The sequence below is a fragment of the Cicer arietinum genome, chromosome 6 (genome assembly GCF_000331145.2).
Source record: "Cicer arietinum cultivar CDC Frontier isolate Library 1 chromosome 6, Cicar.CDCFrontier_v2.0, whole genome shotgun sequence".
Classification (NCBI taxonomy): Eukaryota; Viridiplantae; Streptophyta; class Magnoliopsida; order Fabales; family Fabaceae; genus Cicer; species Cicer arietinum.
Window position 1 is genome coordinate 53,099,896 of NC_021165.2, and position 17,931 is coordinate 53,117,826.

At 31.2% G+C, this 17,931-nt stretch overlaps 1 protein-coding gene across 1 annotated transcript; it reads right to left on the bottom strand.

The window, feature by feature from the left end:
- Positions 1–798: 798 nt before the first annotated feature.
- LOC101503285 (protein transport protein SEC31 homolog B) lies at positions 799–12,868 on the bottom strand. The gene is made up of 22 exons (XM_004516174.4): positions 12,290–12,868; positions 11,131–11,185; positions 10,892–11,014; positions 10,666–10,762; positions 10,518–10,554; positions 10,313–10,418; positions 10,177–10,234; positions 9,440–9,537; positions 9,182–9,301; positions 8,287–8,329; positions 7,931–8,052; positions 7,719–7,846; positions 7,048–7,603; positions 6,833–6,925; positions 4,688–4,873; positions 4,367–4,580; positions 3,556–3,653; positions 3,276–3,455; positions 2,312–2,434; positions 1,921–2,227; positions 1,501–1,739; positions 799–1,405 (listed from the first exon to the last, which is right to left on the bottom strand). Exons 1-22 carry the CDS (start codon positions 12,604–12,606, stop codon positions 1,310–1,312), a joined length of 3,396 nt encoding a protein of 1,131 aa, XP_004516231.1. The 5' UTR covers positions 12,607–12,868; the 3' UTR covers positions 799–1,309.
- Between the last annotated feature and the right edge of the window lie 5,063 nt (positions 12,869–17,931).

Consider the following 17,931-nt stretch of genomic DNA (forward strand, 5'->3'; position numbering starts at 1 on the left):
CATCTAGTCCATGACTTTAGTTAGAATATCCAAGTGGTTAGATATCGGGGTCCAATAAGAGCATGATATAGATTGAATTACAAATCTAATTACATTTATCCAGAATTTTATAGATTGCTTCTTTTTCCACCCCTATATTCTCAAAAGTTTCCAAAATACACATCTGAAGTGACAAATCCAAAGGACCTGGGGTGGGAAAGAAGCTACCATTTTTATAACCAAATTTATATTTGACTTATCCAATTAAAATGAACAATCTTAAAAATGAGCAATCTTACAAATGTCCATTTCAATTAGTTCAGTTCAAGAAATGCACGAGTTAAAAGGTTCAATTACAGAACTAAGTTTAAAAGGGAGTTCAATTCGGGAACAGGCATGACACTTTGAATTTCTGGGACAAACCGTTTCAATCTTATTCTACCATACTCTTATCCAAATTTTATGTCCTACTTGTTCCTATGTTATATATTGACACTATCAAATGATTCCTTACATCACCAGAAATGAAATTTTTCAGATCCATAAATAATCTGCATTTATGGATAATAGTTATCAAGCCTATAGAAATTGTGCATCTAAATCGCAGATCCCAGATCCTCTATTGTAGGTTGTAGGGATGATGCAGTTACAAGCTATAGACGATCTCGACTATTAATTTAAGATCGAACAATTCAAATCACATTCACAAAATCAGTTATAAATCATTTCAACCATTGATTGAGATTGGACGGTCGAAAGCAGTAACTGTCACACAGTTATTGCAGGGATCTATTTATCTAAATCACATACATATACAGCTTAGAGAAATTAAAGGATTAACGATTAAAAAAACATGATGCTACATTATTCAATTGGTTGGCAATTAAATCAATACTTATATGACTAGTGTGATACAAAAACTCTTTCAAAGAAAATGAAACATCAATCTATATAACTGACACTAGAACAGCTTGGAGCATCACCATTGGTACCAGAGGGGTGTGGTGACGAAAAAACCATCTGAAATTTCAGAGAAAATAAACAGACAAAACACTTCTCCATATTACAAATATTGGTTGTAAAACAATGTGCTGAACGTTTTCTGATCATTTCCTGAAAACTACTTAAGGTAACAGCTTTTAATAACAGTCGATGTGAAAGTTGCAGACACTGCTAGAAATGGTAGAAGTGCATAAAATCAAAACCCTGCACCTGCAATCTAGAGGCAGTAGTCTTTTGGACAATGATGAGAGTATCCACAATCACTACTTCAAGAGATACTAATCACATGAAAATTCTCCAAAATCAGCAAAACAAAATCTGTAATTTTTTAACTTAGTCTCACGCTCTGCCTTGTTTTGATCATTCGCTTAAGTGAACCTAACCAGGACTGGCATTCATCCCATTCAGTAGTAGTAAGAAGAACCTGCAACACGTAAGTAGAACAGTTAAAATATATGTTTGATGCATGGTAATACATAATTAGGTTGATGACAGAATTTGCAATTTCAGTTGACTTACCTGAATTTGAAGGGCAGTACCAAAATCACCATTGTCTAACGCCTGACAAAGCTGAAGGAGCTTATCAGCAGCATTTTTGGAGATGTCTCCACTGTTCAACTTTGCAAACAACCCACCAAGTCTCTTTGAGTTGTCTTCTATCTCCCGCCTCTTTGCTGGGTTTGCACGTGAACCTCCAAGTGCTTCCGATGTCTCATTGAAAAGTCTTGTCAATGTTGTGACAATGGGTGTTTGGTGCACTGACATAATAAAGCATACATGAAGAAAAAAAAATTACCAAAAGGGAACCGGACACAAGGAACATAGGATAAACGAAATAAGTTGCATAATTCTAGACATAAGCCTTCTGACTGATAAAATAAACACCAGCAGATTTAGTTAGTCTTAGAAAAATCCTTAGTTGCTGAAAAAGAATATTACCAGGTACTTTTGAAGTATCAGCAGTCTGCACAGTAGGTGGCGGAGCTGCCGGTGCAGCAGCCGGTTGCACAGGTTGTGGTTGAGGAGGACTGGGAGGTTGCATTGATCCCACCCCAGGTTTTTGGACCCCAGCAGGACCAGAGATCGGCATGAATCCCATTGGATTCAAGGTAGGTGCCACAACTTGTGGTAAGTTCTGGCCATGACCCAAGTTCATTGGTGATGGAGCCGAAGGTGTAGGCTGGTAAGGTGGATTGGTAGGCTGGTAAGGAGGATTGGTAGGCTGGTAAGGTGGATTGGAGTTTGTCTGAAATACAGAAAGTCATTTTATAAGCCGCGAGTAGTCAAAAGTACTTGAAAATATTGAATTCAAAATTAAAAATTAACTGACATTATACAATTGAGAGCCCAATGTAGGCTGCTGATATTGCTCCACATTTTTAAGCAAAGGAGGAGTTTGTGGATCAAAAGTTTTCAAGGGAGGTGGTGCCACAGCAGTATTTGAGAAGTTCAGCTACAAGAAAAAGAAATAAAAAAATTAATGCAAGCTAGAAAATAATCAATAACTACTAATTCAAATTTTTTTTAGAATATAACATCCAAATCACACAAACCTATAAACTGTATCTCACACTATATCACAGTAACTGTTATAAAAGTATTTAAAATATAAAACTAATACATAAAATAAAAAATTTATACAAGCAGGATTTGCTAGTCAAGCCCGCGAAATTATAATGAAAGCGAGACAGTGCATGAGCTTTCTCCCATTGTGCCTTGCCAACATAAAAAATAAAGCAAAAACACTTCATAGTTCATACCCAAATATACATGTTTTAGCATACAAGAAAATTTAAATGTACTTGTAGTAACTCAATAATATGAATGCCACTGCTTGAGAATCAAAATTATTTGCACTAGATATATGCGACATTTAGCAGTCAACAATAAATAAATTGACAACTGTAAGAGTGGACAAGGGGAAAAATTCATCACATTAAACTAGTTTTCTTTGTCCGCAATCATCTTAACAATTATACTGTGGACTGTAATTAATGCAATTGCTGAGGCAACTTTCACACTCTAAAAATACATTCACTTCAGAACTAATTTGGCCAAAGGTTTTTTAAAAGAGAAAAATATGCATCACATGAAATTTGGCCTCTGCTCGCAATTGCTTGATGTCTTTTCATGAGTAGTTAATGCAACTTAATGATGAACTATATGTACGTTCACATTCTGTTTTCCCAACAAACCTAAGGGTGACAACCCATTGACAACTGAATACTAACTCCATAAATATTATCCACATGTGCAATAATTGTTCCTTTTTTAAAAATTTATATGATAATTACCTGGGGAGCTTGGGGTGTCTGAGTAGCCTGAGATGGAACAAACAAATTAGGTTGTTGGGGTTGCTGGTGTGGAGCAGGAGCACCATATCCACTTCCATATCTAGGATCAAATGACTGTTGATAGCTTTCAGAATATTGAACTCCAGAAATACCCTGCTGCACTTGAGGGGACACTGAATCCTGACCAACAGACATTGAAAGTTATAGTTTCGAATTGCAGAGACACTATGCTTAGCACCAAAAAAAAATAATTGATAAAGAACAAAGTTAAAGTAACTACCTGGTAATAATTTATGTTATAATTGGAATTATCAGCACCATAAAAGGATCCACTTTGTGATTGAGAATTTTCAAAAGCAGTGGTTTTCAAGTCTTTCTCTGTAATTATAATTAGAAAAGGAAAAACAAGTGAAGAAAATATAAGTGTGCAGAAAGCTTCAAACACTGAACAATAAAAGAAACACTAGACAGCTGAAGTCATAACAAAATGATTAATTAACTAACAAAAACCACGAACATAGACTTCTTGAATCAAAAGTCCTTCAAATCAAAATGATCATATTCCTCCACCAGATGAAAATATCTGAAGTGAACTGCAGTTCTACATAGCAGATGTGATTTACACTGAATTATTTTAATTAAAATAAGAAATTTACCAAAAATGATTTGGTTAAATTACTCGGTATATGAACCATTGATCACTCCACTAGTTATTAACAATGTCCAAAGAGTGGTCAATAAGTAATCACTTGAGTAGTTGAGACTTCCAGAAACAAGCAATGTCTTTGCCAAATATCTTTTTTACAAATTTTTGTAGTAACCCTCCCCTTACACCATAAAAACAAAGGGAAATATGGTTGGGTATATAATGTTAAACGTGTTATGACAGCAACATAGAACTATCCCTATGTCGTATGCAATTATAATGGTAATGCTATTCCACTACAATAAAATACAGAAAAAGGCTAGTACTTGAAAGTATTCAATGACCAGAAGTGGCCATGTGAAGAGTCACTTGCTAATAAACAGCATTTTAATCATTTTCCTCTCTTTTTTTAACCATTTCATATAGAATCCAAGAAAAAGTTTACCAGGTTCCGTAGACAGTGAAATTCGGTCCTTCAAAATCATAAGTTCAGTTGAAAGTTCTTCAGAACCCAAAAGTTTGAGATACTCCATTGCTGTGGTCAGCAACCCTTGACTTGCTAAAATTTCAGCATATTTCTCAACAAGCTTGCACAGAGAGGCACTAAACCGCTTCTGCCCAGTTGCCAAGGCAAGGACAATAGTTTTTTCCATCAAATCCTAACAATATAAAAATTGTCAGTTGCCAAGCTGTAATATGTGTAACTACTAACTACAAGTTTTATATTATACATATTTACAAATCCAAATAAGAGTATGAATCTTACCTGAAGAAGGTCAACATAAGATTTCGCTTCATGCTCATCTGACAGGTTCCTTGACCAAATTTCAACTGTTTTATCAATATTTCCAGCACATATATAACAAAGAGTTGCAGCTAATGTATTGCCAGCCCCCATAAGTTTTGAAGCAAGTGTGTCACAAAGCATAGTCCATTCATCTCTCTGAGCAAACTGTTAATATGTGATAACAAGAATTATACGAGTGTACTATACAAATACCCAATCATCCAAATTTATGTCCCATTATGGAGTTTCTAGTTAATACTTAGAAAAATCTAGTTTTGGAACTTTATCCAATCATAAGCCAAAACAGAAGATAAAGTATCCACATGTTGCATCATGGTATTAGACTTCACTACTTCAATATGACAATTGGTAGCAAAAGTATGAAGACAACGCAGTCAAAAGGGTGAATTAAATTAGTTTGTGAATAGGAGTAATTAGGAGTTGGCCAGTGTTGAAAATCGACCATAGCAGCCATGATGGATGGCGGAGTACAACGTTGTGAAAATTGAGAGGCTACGCAAGATCGAGAGGGGGTTGAAAAATCGTAACTCGAGGATTGTAGTGCAGAGTAAGATCCTACTAATAGGGAAAAAAATATACATATATACACAATTACACATGCACAAAAATTATAATAGATGAAGAAAATAACCTCTCAATCACAACATTAAACTAGGTTCATAACCTATGAAACACGGACTCTGACACGTCAACACTGCTACTTTCAGAAAATATAGGACACCGACACTGATACATATATAACTATTTATTTATTATAATTAAATAAAATATGAACATTATCTTTAAAAGATATAAATTGAGCAATTTATTTCATTGCAAAAAAGTTCTTAAACAAAATATGATAATTTTCCACCTTCATTCATCCATCTATTATACCGAAAAGCTAAACAAGATGTAATCAAGTGTAACTGTCTTCAACCCTTTATTCATCAATCTCTACTTCGACACATCTTTAACTCCCATAGAAATGTTCAAGGAGCGTCTAAGGTGTGTTAAAACAAAAAATTTGGGACACTTTTCTGACACGTGTACGAATATCATATGAAAATGGGGTTCAAGAACGATGCCAAGATTTTATGGGTGCGGCAATGCCTATTGGTGGATAATCAATATTTCGTGTCCATTAGAGTTCTCGAGGAAAAGTGGCTATCATGGGTTTGGATGGCAATAGATGGAGAACCTTGCCATTGGTGGTTTTCATAGATTGAAACTAACAATAACAGTACATTTCGTAGAAACTAACGGACTGGCTGGATGAACCACCACCCAAGCAGCCGGACTCCAACTTTTTGTAGAAAGAACCCCAGCAATTAGGAATTTGTGGGAGGCAGTGGCAAAGAGGTTTCAAATTACAGAAGCTGTTGCTAACCGCAATTAGGCAGCAACGCCTATAATATCTGCCATAGGCCGCAATGCCATGTTTATATGGCATACTTTAATCTGCCATTGATAACATTGGTTACAAGAAGCAGTAGCATGTGCTGAACAACAAGGAGGACACAAGAAGGGAAATAGGGAAACTATAGCAGCTAACACATCTGTGAATTAGATCAAAACAGAAGATAAATTATGTAGTGGGTCAACTTGCAAATTTAATTTCTTTTGTTCACCTTGAGGACAAGGTGGATGTATAAGAGGGTATTGATAGGTAACCTTCGTTAGTTAATAGAATTAATAAGGGAGTTAGTCGAGTTAGATACATTGAAAAATTAAGCATGTTGCCTATATACAGGAATAGGGTTGAGATGAAGAGAAGGCAATTAGTAAAATTAGTCAATTGGGAGAGTTCAGGTCTCTCGCATACTTGAGCTTGTTTATACATCCAATAAAATTTATTTTTCCAATCCAGATCAGGAAATTGATGCATGCTTTTAAGATGCAGTTATTAAAAACATGATCATAAATTAACAATAACTTTTAAGAGAATCACAGGGTAAAATAAAGGATAGCAAGTGATTCTGAACACTAGAAAAATATTCATTAGGTAACTCTGTATTCTCTTTTAATCAATTTAAGAATTATAGGAAGATTAATATGATGACCATACTTTAAAAATTAACCGAAAACACAGTTAGACCAGCAGCAAAGACAAATGAGACTTACACTGCAAAGAAGAGCAAGGGTTTCTTTCCAGAATTTTAGAGGCCTGGTGTTCACAAGGCTCAAGAGATCATTGCTCACCATTGCTGATACAACCTGGAAATGGAAATGAACCACAAATGAAAGATATGTACACAAATATATATCTGGTAGGAATTTGACAGAATTTTTGTTGGATATTAAATTTAAATTGAGTGTATAACATAAATATCAACTACCTTTAAGTATGGAGATCGAATCTTCTTAAGGTATTGATCCCGGGTACTTTCCCACAAGGAGGTACTACCAACATGAGCAATAACTAAAGCATCAGACCATTTATTAGCAGATATGCATTGAGAAACTGCCCCCTTGTAGTCCCCAACAACTAAAGCACGCTGAACACTGTCATCAAATGAAGGATCACTGCTCTCTTCCACTTCCACGTCATCTTCGATTTTCTCCGCACCATTTGCATTATCAGGAACAACAAAGTTGCTTGCAGCCGTAGATGGAGGAGTATCAGCTTTAGGACTGGGAAGATTGTTAAAGAAATCCTCCCCGTTGTCAGAAGAGAAAATATTTGTTTCATTAGTATCCACATGTTCTACGTTATTAACAGATGTGTCCTCAAGTCCAAGAGCATTTACTTCCTGGGAAAGATCATCATTAACTATGTCTTTTTCTTCAGTAGGTACATTGAAACCAAGGTGTGTGAGAAGTTTTGTTCTTGCAGTTCCATCATCTTCAAACATAACCTTCAAAAAGCCCCATGTTTCCCTTTCCTCCTCAGATCTGCCATAACAATTAAAAAGCACTCAACATATGCAAGAGCCACAGCCTTGTTGTTAGGCTAACAATCAAAAGCAAACAACATGGAGCAGTGTTGTGCTTTATGGATAGAACTTACTCTGATTCCTGAGACTTTTTATCACATAGAACCCTTAATAAAGTTCTTTCCCCATTTTGTATAGCAGCTTCAAATTCAGATGAACGACTCACCAGACCGTCTTCAGTGACCAAGCTATGCACATAAACCTGGAAAATTACAAATAGGATGAATTCAACTGAAAGGTTAAGGAACCTGAACAAACAAATATAATCTAAGTAATAAAATCTTGCCTCTGAAGCCCCAGCAGGAGATCCTGAAGCAGAAGCACCGGGACGAAATGACACAAGTTTACCTCCAAAGCCAAAAGACACACCAGCAGGGCGTTTATACCATTTTGGAGCCCTCAGAGGTGCTGTACAGAAAAGACATATTTCATTCAGAGATTCCCAAAATATCTGATACCAAGTCATGCATAAAGAACAGAAAATTTTGCCTAACAAAAAATATATAAAACCAAAACAAGCATACACCACCAAATGCTCGTACACAAAATCTACATAGAATGAGCATGGCACATGCAAATGATTTATAATAAAGTAAATATGATATTAACTAATTCAATAGAAATAAAAAATGAAAGCCTCACCTGCACCAAAATCACTCTCTCCAGAAGCATTTTGACGGCAACCCTGCAGATAATCACAAATGTTACCATTAATAATAATAATAATAATAATAATAATAATAATAATAATAATAATAATAATAATAATAATAATATGGCCAGTAATGATATCTCCAGGAAGGAAATATGGAAAGCAGAATATGCCTAAAATATAAAAAGGTCAAAATAAGCATAACTTATTCTACTTGCTTATACCATTTCTTTCTTGGCTTCTTCTTCGTCTACTAAAAGGAAAAAATTACATATATGAAGCCCTAAATTCTATGCAAAATTTAAAATAACAATATAACCTAAGTCTATAAATGAAAACTGATAGATATGATTTAAGGAACACTGTGCTCACAAAAGTGGAAGTCTAATTTATACTCAGAAGTCAGTAATTAAATGGAAAAGACAGAGGAAAAACCAAGAATTTTATTAATCAGATGGAATTTATAACTTGAAAAAGAACTAATTATCTTACAACTTATAGCATGATTGAAGTGATAAACGATGAGATGCAGCAAAAAGATATGCAGTAACTTGATTTTACAAACAGAATTATTTTAGGAGGGACAACATGAAATTGGTTATTTTAAAAAATTTGCTTGCAGAATAAAATATTAATTCATTGTATCCTTTGTCAGAATACTTCAACATATGCCATAATAACAACTATCTATTAAACTTGTGAACAATAATAATCAGGCAAAAAAAAAATAATATAACTAGTCTAGTATTTTGTTTTCCTCATCACGTCATTCTTTGCTAATTACTCTCAAAATGAATAGTTAAAGTATACTTGCACATATTTGCAAAACAAAATTCGATCTCACCCAAATAAAAATAAGAAACCCTCCAAAGTATATTTTTGTACCTTAATATTGTATATACCAATTTTTCCATCAAAGGAAGATGCTGATATTACTCCAGGTATCTTAGAATACCAATGCACATCAAAGTTCCAGTTGGTTCCAGCTGGCAATTCATAGGCAATCTGTGCCCACCCCGAACCAAAAAAGAAAAAGTGTCACTATTAAACAAATGTCCTATAAATAAAAAATCTAACCAAATCAAGAAATTTTGAAATTCTTCAAAATGAATATGAAAGCAGTAAAAGAAAACTAAACACCACCTCTCCAGAAATAGTGTCCCAGCATATGGTTCGGCTATCTTTGCCACAGGTAAGCAAATAAGAGCTATCATTGGGACACCATGACATTGCAATTACTCCTAATATCAGAGATTCGGGCACAATTTAATAAAGTCAGATAAACTTAAAACAGTGGAGACTGTGTAGCTTCACAGTAAAAGCTAAAAGAAATATAAAATTAAGATCCAGACAGCTTATAAATCATAAAAATAAACATGCAACATCCAATAATCTTGCAGTTCATCATAAGCAAGAGTCAGAAAATACAGTATTAAGTAAGAGAATAATACCATATGTAACAAAAAATATAAATAAAATTACCGCTAAAAATCATAGGGAAGAGAACATCATGCTTTTATACAAACTTTATACCGTATACTTTTTACCATAGCCAAGCTACATCATGTCCTAAAATATCTAAAGTTTGCTACACCTCCATGCCCATGTAATATACATGTGTTCTATGTTGTATTTATGCTTCCTAGCACTCTCTATCACCCTCGAGATACACAATTCACACAAATTAGAGATTTACAATCGTTGGATTTTAATTATTTCTTACAACTACCAGTTACTCATTTGTTTCTAAAATGTTTAATGGATTGCTGGACGGTGAATAAGAAGAATATAACAAAAAGAAAAGGTAGCATTGATAATGACAACTAGGCAGGCAAAGAGAGATGACAAAAAATCATAAATAAATGAATGGGTGTCATTACCTCTATTATGCCCCTTAAACTCCTTTAATGGTGCCATTATATTCCTCATATCCCAAAGCTGCATCAATATGCTCATATAAAGTCAATATACAATATCTTAGCTTATAAATAAACATACAATCTGCAGTGACTATACCCTTAAATTAGGAGATCCATCTTCATCTGATGCAACAACAAGTTGTGTAGCAACATCAGGATTCCACTGCAAAACTGAGCATCGCCGTCTAGTTGAATCTGCAAAGCTGTAATTTCACATGGGACATATAAGGTGACAATGAGTTCTTTTTGGCAATACAAATCAGACTTTTTTAAAAACAAAAGGCAAGAGATGATCAAGTTACCTTATCACTGGCTTTTGCTTCTTTAGGTCCCAGACGACTGGAGAATAAAACCAAAATTATAAATTATAAAAAATAAATAATTATCATTCCAATGAACAATACAACAATGAGAACAAAATATGAAGGTTAAATTTAATCCCTTCCTCACCAGTGGTCCCATTATATGAAGTGGATGCTAATATGTGTTGCACTTTACTATTCCAAGATAAGAATGAAACTTCCCCCTGGGAAGCAGAGCCACTACCCTGCATAGTGATCATATGCACTATATGTGTAAAATTATCAAATTATAGAGCCATATATTTGAAGATTAAGAACATATTAATCCATCATAATAGGGGGTGTACTAAAAACCATCGAAAGAGAAATCTGACCTTTAACGGTGGAAAATGTGTAGGCTCTGAAGGATTAGCCAAATCCCATATGCAAATTTCACCATCCTCGGCCCCAGATGCAAGAAGATTAGGTGCAATTACATTAAACTCAAGACCCCGAACCTGGAATTTAAGAATGTAAAAGATATGATGTCACTGGCAAACACTACATATATGCCAGAGAACAAAGAACAATTAACACTCAACAGGTTGGCTTATAAGAGCATAGAAGAACATACCGGTCCCTTATGCCGTACAAGGTGTCCAACAAGAGAACTTTCACTTGCCTCCGAGCTGAAAATTTATCAGAAAGGCATTGAGAAAATTGTAAGTGACACTAAAATCATAACATCAATCAATCAAGCTATGAACCTACATATACAAAATAACCAAGTACTTTATCAACAACTACACCCAACCAAAGAAAAATATAAAGCTAGCAAAGAATCTTCATTTGTTTACTCAAACAGAAAATACAGTGTTTCTCCGTATTCATGACAATTGGCAACCATTTTGTAGGGTTATAATTAGAGGGGAATTTGGTTTTGAGTTAGCAATTAGCATAGTTAGATAGAAATGGCAGCCAAGATTGTCCTTCACTTGCACCAACAGACAAGGTACCACCATCTATCTTATTGCTCAAATTAGAAAATTTGACAGGAAAGTTGTCTTAAAATTCTGGATAGCATGACATTATTTTCACAATAAAATAAGAGGAATTCTGCAGATAAGAGTGCAAAATTCAGGACTCGGCCATATTGATATATTCATCAAGAAAGCACACTCCTATTTTATTCTTCTGCATTTTGTTACTCAGAGAGATAACTACTCTCACAAACTTGGGGCGATGTAGGACAAGTGCACTAACACACACATAGCTGGACAATCTCATGACTTTCATCACATAATAAACATAGGAAAAGTATTAGAAAAGACTACCTAAACAATAAGCAATATCATATCTGTCTAACAAAGAGATTATTAGGCAGCTCTTTTCAGCGCATTCCTTTTAATATTAGTCCTTGGATGCTTTAAAAAGCAAAAGGCAATGCAAATCGTAACAACCAGCAGAAAAATGATATATTTAAATGGACCAAAAATCTCCCGACTCAAAACACCAAACCATTTAGCAGTGTGCAAAAATTGTAACAAAACTATATTTAAATATATTAAAATATCAGCAACTTCCAAATTGAATTTGATTTGCATAAAGATCAATTCATACCCTCCGAAAAAATAAAACATTTCTACTTATCCGAATCACTGATATCTAATCACATCTCCAATTCATGAATTCAGAAGCGTACTACCAATCATTTCACAATTCATAAAACACAAACAATTCTCAATACCAAAACAAAAGCAACGAGCAAGAGAACAAAAAAAAGGTCCAATTACCGGATCAGAGTTAGAGGATTCCAGAGATCAATATTCCCATCAACTAATCCACCGGCAACAAGACCAAGAGCGAAACCTTCAGACGAAGAACCGTTTCTCCCCCACGATAGTCTATTGAATCTATCAGAGCTAGGGTATTCAGCGACTAGAGGAAGTTCAGGATCATCAGACTGGAAATCTAACTTGAATATCTCAAGATTAGCGGATGAGCTAAAAGACAGATCAACCGCGCCGGCCATGGTACCGGCAGCAAGATACGGTGCATCCGGCGCCAGCGCCACCGACGCCGATCGATTAACCCCTTTGATACACGCCATTCGATCTCGAAAAACCTAATTGCACCAGCACTAAATTGAAATCGAGAATCGGAAATTCGAGTGCGAATTGAAAATAAAACTGGATCTAGAAATTTCAAATGTTCGGATCTGATCTATAGAAATGAAATGCGAGAGTGTGAAGAACCACTCTCTCTTTTTCTCTCTCTGTTGTTTTTTTTTTCTTCCCCTTATTCTCTCTCTCTTTTTCCGTTTTTCTTATAATTTATTTAATTAAATCTGCGTTGTTAGAATTATAATAAAACTCGTTGTTTGAGTTTATACATGCGCTTGCTTTCTTCACACAGTTTTGTGCTTTGTAAGGGTGGTATTGTCTACAACGTACAACTGATGAGGCGTATGAGTACACGTTGCACTGGATAGTAACTTGTATGGAAAATTATGAAACTGTAACATCATCCAAACCAATTAGGTATTGACACGTGTGGTATTTTGTGGGGTAAGTTTAGATGCTCCGTAGGCAATCAGTCAAAATTTTCGTGACATGGAATTCTTTTTTTTATTAACCTTCTATGTATAATCTATTTGAGATTGAAGGATAGGGCAATTTGTACCCAAAAAAATAAAATAAGAATATGGGACTTTTTGTAAAAAAAAAATATGCATGTTAAATTTTTTTTACTATACATATTCTTTAAAATCAATCTATTCTCATTATATTTTTTGTTTACTAATATTTTTATTATATCTTATTATCACTACAAGTAGCATTTTATTTTGCCTTAAATTATATCATATTCTAATTAAATAAATCCATGCTAATAACAAAATTAAATTTTAGTTGAAAACATTAAATTGCAAGAAAGTAATAATAATAATGTTTTTGTAAATACAATTCAAATAATAGTTATAAAGATATTTGAAATTATGTGACATATGTTAAAATTAAAAATATTATTCTTTAAGTTAAATATTATTTGTAGTCCTTTAACTTAATTTCAGTTAACGTTTTAGTTATTTATATTTTTTTTAATTTGATCTTTTATTTTAATTTTAAGTGACAATTTGATCTTTTATGTTTTAAAATGTCAACAATGTTATTCTTTCTTTTACAAAAATTCAAAAAATTCATCAAAAAATTCAAACAAAACTCATAAAATTAATTATCATCTCCAATATAATGCAAATTTCATCAAATATATAACTCAAATGTTCAAATAAACTCATATTTTTATCTACAACAACATCAAATTCATCAAATAAAGAATAAAAATATGAGTTTATTTGAATATTTGAATTATGCATTTGATGAAATTTATATTATATTGAAGATGATAATTAATTTTTTATATTTTGTTTAAAAATTTTGATAATTTTTTTTAAATATTTGTATAACAAAAAGGATAACATTGTTGATATTTTAAAATATAAAAGATCAAATTATCACTTAAAATTAAAATAAAAAATCAAGTAAAAAAAAAGACTAAACTGTTAACTAAAATAAAGTTAAATTAAGATAAGATACGCGGATGCTATTTAACATATTCTTTATTTATGTATTGTGTATGAATTTTATTGATAGACTATTAAAAAAAATGTAATAATAATGAGATGGCTCGGGTCTAAATTAACATAAAATAATGGATAATATATTTGTACATCAATTCAGCTATTCATGAATTATTCGAGGTTTTTTTACTAGATAATTGATTAATAAAACTCGTTTTTTAATTAAATAATAACCAAACTCAAATTTAAGATTGAGTTAAATTAATTTATTTAAGTTCAAAATTTTAATGATCCGTGATTAAATAATTTGTATGTATATTTGTATTACTCATATTAATGAGATTAATTTCCATATATTTCTTAAATAAAATATTATATTGTCGATAAACTATAATTACTCATTTGTATGATTTTGTAAGTAATTATAGTTAAAATTAAATATATTTAATAATTTTATGGTGATAATTCTTTAATAATGTAAAAAAAATTATATAATAGTATATATAAATTAAATTTATTATTATTTACTCCTTTTAATTAATTATTATTATAAGAAATGAAAATCTCTATATTTTCCTTTTTATAAGAAATGTTGACCCAAATTTAAATGTATGTTAAGTGCAAAACCCCCAATTTATTATCGTTTAATTTTCATGTATATTGATCGTAATACTATTAATAATTAATATGGTAAAAATATTGTTTTTTTTATGACTTTTCTTTTTTTAGTTGAAATATAATTTTTCTTTAATTTGTATAAAGTAATTTGACACTATATTTTGAATGAGACTATTCTACTAATAAATTAATTTTTATTTATATTATAGGAATAACATAAACTGAATTACATATTTCATTTTACGTTTTAGACAAAATTAATTACATATTTTTAATTTTTTCTTAAAATTATAATTAATTAACACAACGGTAAAATTTCAGTTCAAATAACATTCAATCTAACATAATTGCAAGTTCCTGATTTTATTTGTATATTATTGCATAATATTTAAATATGCATAAATAAAAATTATATAAGTCTTTTTATAAACAAACTCGAGTTTTTATTTGATTTTTTTAAATAAATGAGCTCGCCTCAAATCACCTATTTTTTTACAATTGATCAAGCTCAAGTTTTAAATATTTGACTTAGCTCAAGCCGTTTGCCGAATGAGTCTATAGATATTATTATAGTCTTCATCTAAATGGAAGAATAAGGTCTTTATTTTCTCCGTTTTCTAGCGTGCACTGGAGATCGAAGACATGCATATTTACTTTTGTATCAAAAAATAAAATGGCTAACTTTTTATGTTGAGTTATATAATTTTTCTGGATAATATTTTCAGGATTTTCTGTATAATATTTTCAGGTTTTTCTGTATAATATTTTCATAGTTGACCACAAGATTATGTGTTTTGTCCGAAAGCTCTAGCCAAATAGGTCGATGGAAATAAAAATTATAATAATAATAATAATTAATACTATAATAATAAAACAAGGATTGAGAACTACAAAATAAAGAGTAAATAAAGGTTCTTCTTATAAATACATGTTTTTTTAATTCTTATAATTTATTTGCTTTTCTTTTAGTTGTTATTCATTTGTTTTAACCCTTACGAAATTAGTTTTTATTAAAATTGGTCTCCATAATTTCTTATATCACTAATATTTTAAAGACTGGAATCAAATATAATATATATTGAAAGAATTCATTTCAATATGAACCAATTTTATAACGATTAACACAAAAAAGTAATGACCTAAAACAAACAAAAATATATTTACAAGGATCATAATCATGTAAAAGAACTTACAGAGATTAAAACAAATAAAAAGTCTGGGACCAATAATTTATTTAAGTCTTTCTTTTGTTATATAAATTTTAATTTTTTTGTTAAAAAAAGTTTAAAACTTTTATGCAAAGCAATATAATTTTTAAGTAAACCTTTATTATTGTAACAATTTGTATATTGAAGATAATATTCAAAGCAATCTTTTGACTTCAAAGTAGCAATATGTTGTTTACATGCCTCCATTGAAAAGTTAGAGAACGTCCGAAGCAATTTTTTCTGACACAAACACTTCATATATAGATACTTTGATTGAAATTTTTACGACAAACATTAAGTATCAGAAGAAGTATCAAAATAAAGTAATCATATAAAACTACTTATTTGCCTTGAACGAGATAGTCAACATCTTTAAAAAATGACAATAGCAATAAGTATACTTTGGAGTTGAAATCTTTAAACAGAAAATTAATCATAAGTAAACTAAGCACATATATGTTATTCTCTTTGAAGAAGATTTATTCTTGTTGTAACTTTGTATATTGTAATTCGGTGTAGTAGTTACTATAGTTTTTCAAGAGCTTGATCGTACTAATGAAAAAGTTGTTTCCAATAACTTAACTGAACTAAGATAGAAGTTTGGAAGTTGTTGATCAAAAGCTTGATTTTATTAAGCTAGAAGTTCGAGTAAGTGTGTTCCTTAAGAGCTTGATTGTACTAAGTTAAAAGTTTGAGAAGATTAAATAAAATTAATTTAGTAAAAAAAAAATTAGATTGAAGGAACTAAACGTAGCTAACTTGTATAGTGAACCAAGATAAATTATTGTGTCTATATTATTTCTCTCAACTCTAACTTTGGTCTTTTGTTGATTTACTTTGTGCTTTTTAAAAGGATTTTTTAATTTATTTTTAACTTAAGGAAAAAGATTTAAAAACAAATTCAAACTCTTCTTTATTGTATTTTTACTACATTGTCTTCATAAAGTTCTTAACGAGTCAACAACTTAGAAATATGAAATTTCAAATAAACATCTTCTACTTGTGTAATTGATGATTTGATGCATCATTCACTCTCTGATGATTCCTATACCTTCTTTATGTAGTAAAAAGAATCAACTTATACATAGGAGGAAATAACTAACATATTGTATTATGTGCTAAAAGCTTAATAACAACTTTCATCATTAAAGTTTGATGTCATTAAAACATCATTTGAGATTTTATCTCAACGTAATTTGTATTTTATCATTTAGTAATGTCATTTGTATTATAAAAGGGCATTTAAAGATGTAGTTTCTTATCTAAATGAATATAATTAGATATTAATTCATGTCTAGTAGTTTATATTGATTGTATTGATATGGTATGCACCTCAAGCAACAATGATAGATTTATGTAAACTGACATTACAATGCAAAATGGTTGAAAGTATATTGAGAAACATGTCAACTATTGACAAAAAGTTAATACTTGTTTTTTCTTGATGTTCTATTATGCTTCTTTTTGTTTTATTATCTTATGTTTGTCATTAAATTTTGTAGAATTCATTGTACTGCTTGTGACAGTTGAAGTTAAAGGATTTAGATATTCCAATAGATCCTATGAAGACATAAAATTGGACAATTTAAAAGTTCATAATATATATCTAGGTCTTCAGGATTGTTGTTTCATTGAGATTGATATTTATATAATCTATCGTATTGCATTTCATTATATCTGGAAAATTGGTATATATATTGTTATGATTTGAATGAATACTTGCAAAATATAAGTGCTTAGCTGTCCTAAATAGTTATGGAAATTTTGTATGAAAAAATTGATTTAGATATTATTCATCTTTTTTCTTTAATGAAAATCTATTTTAATATCTAATATTTAAAAAGATGAATTTCTTATGTTACTTCATAAAGGTGTTGGTGTTAATGATCTAAGAATACTAATTTATAATTAAATGTCTAATTCATCAAAGTAATTAAAATTTTAAGTTAGATAACTAAGAATAAAAATATATTATTTAAATATGAAATTGAATAAATGTATTATAAAATATTATGTGTAATTCACACATGGA

What these genes read in the sequence shown, in the direction of transcription:
- LOC101503285 (XM_004516174.4), bottom strand. Translation starts at nt 12,606, where the DNA reads ATGGCGTGTATCAAAGGGGTTAATCGATCGGCGTCGGTGGCGCTGGCG. An exon ending in CACATTTTCCACCGTTAAAG is followed by an intron (nt 10,763 to 10,891) that starts GTCAGATTTCTC and finishes ATCACTATGCAG; the next exon opens with GGTAGTGGCTCTGCTTCCCA. An exon ending in AAAAAGTCTCAGGAATCAGA is followed by an intron (nt 7,604 to 7,718) that starts GTAAGTTCTATC and finishes TTGTTATGGCAG; the next exon opens with ATCTGAGGAGGAAAGGGAAA.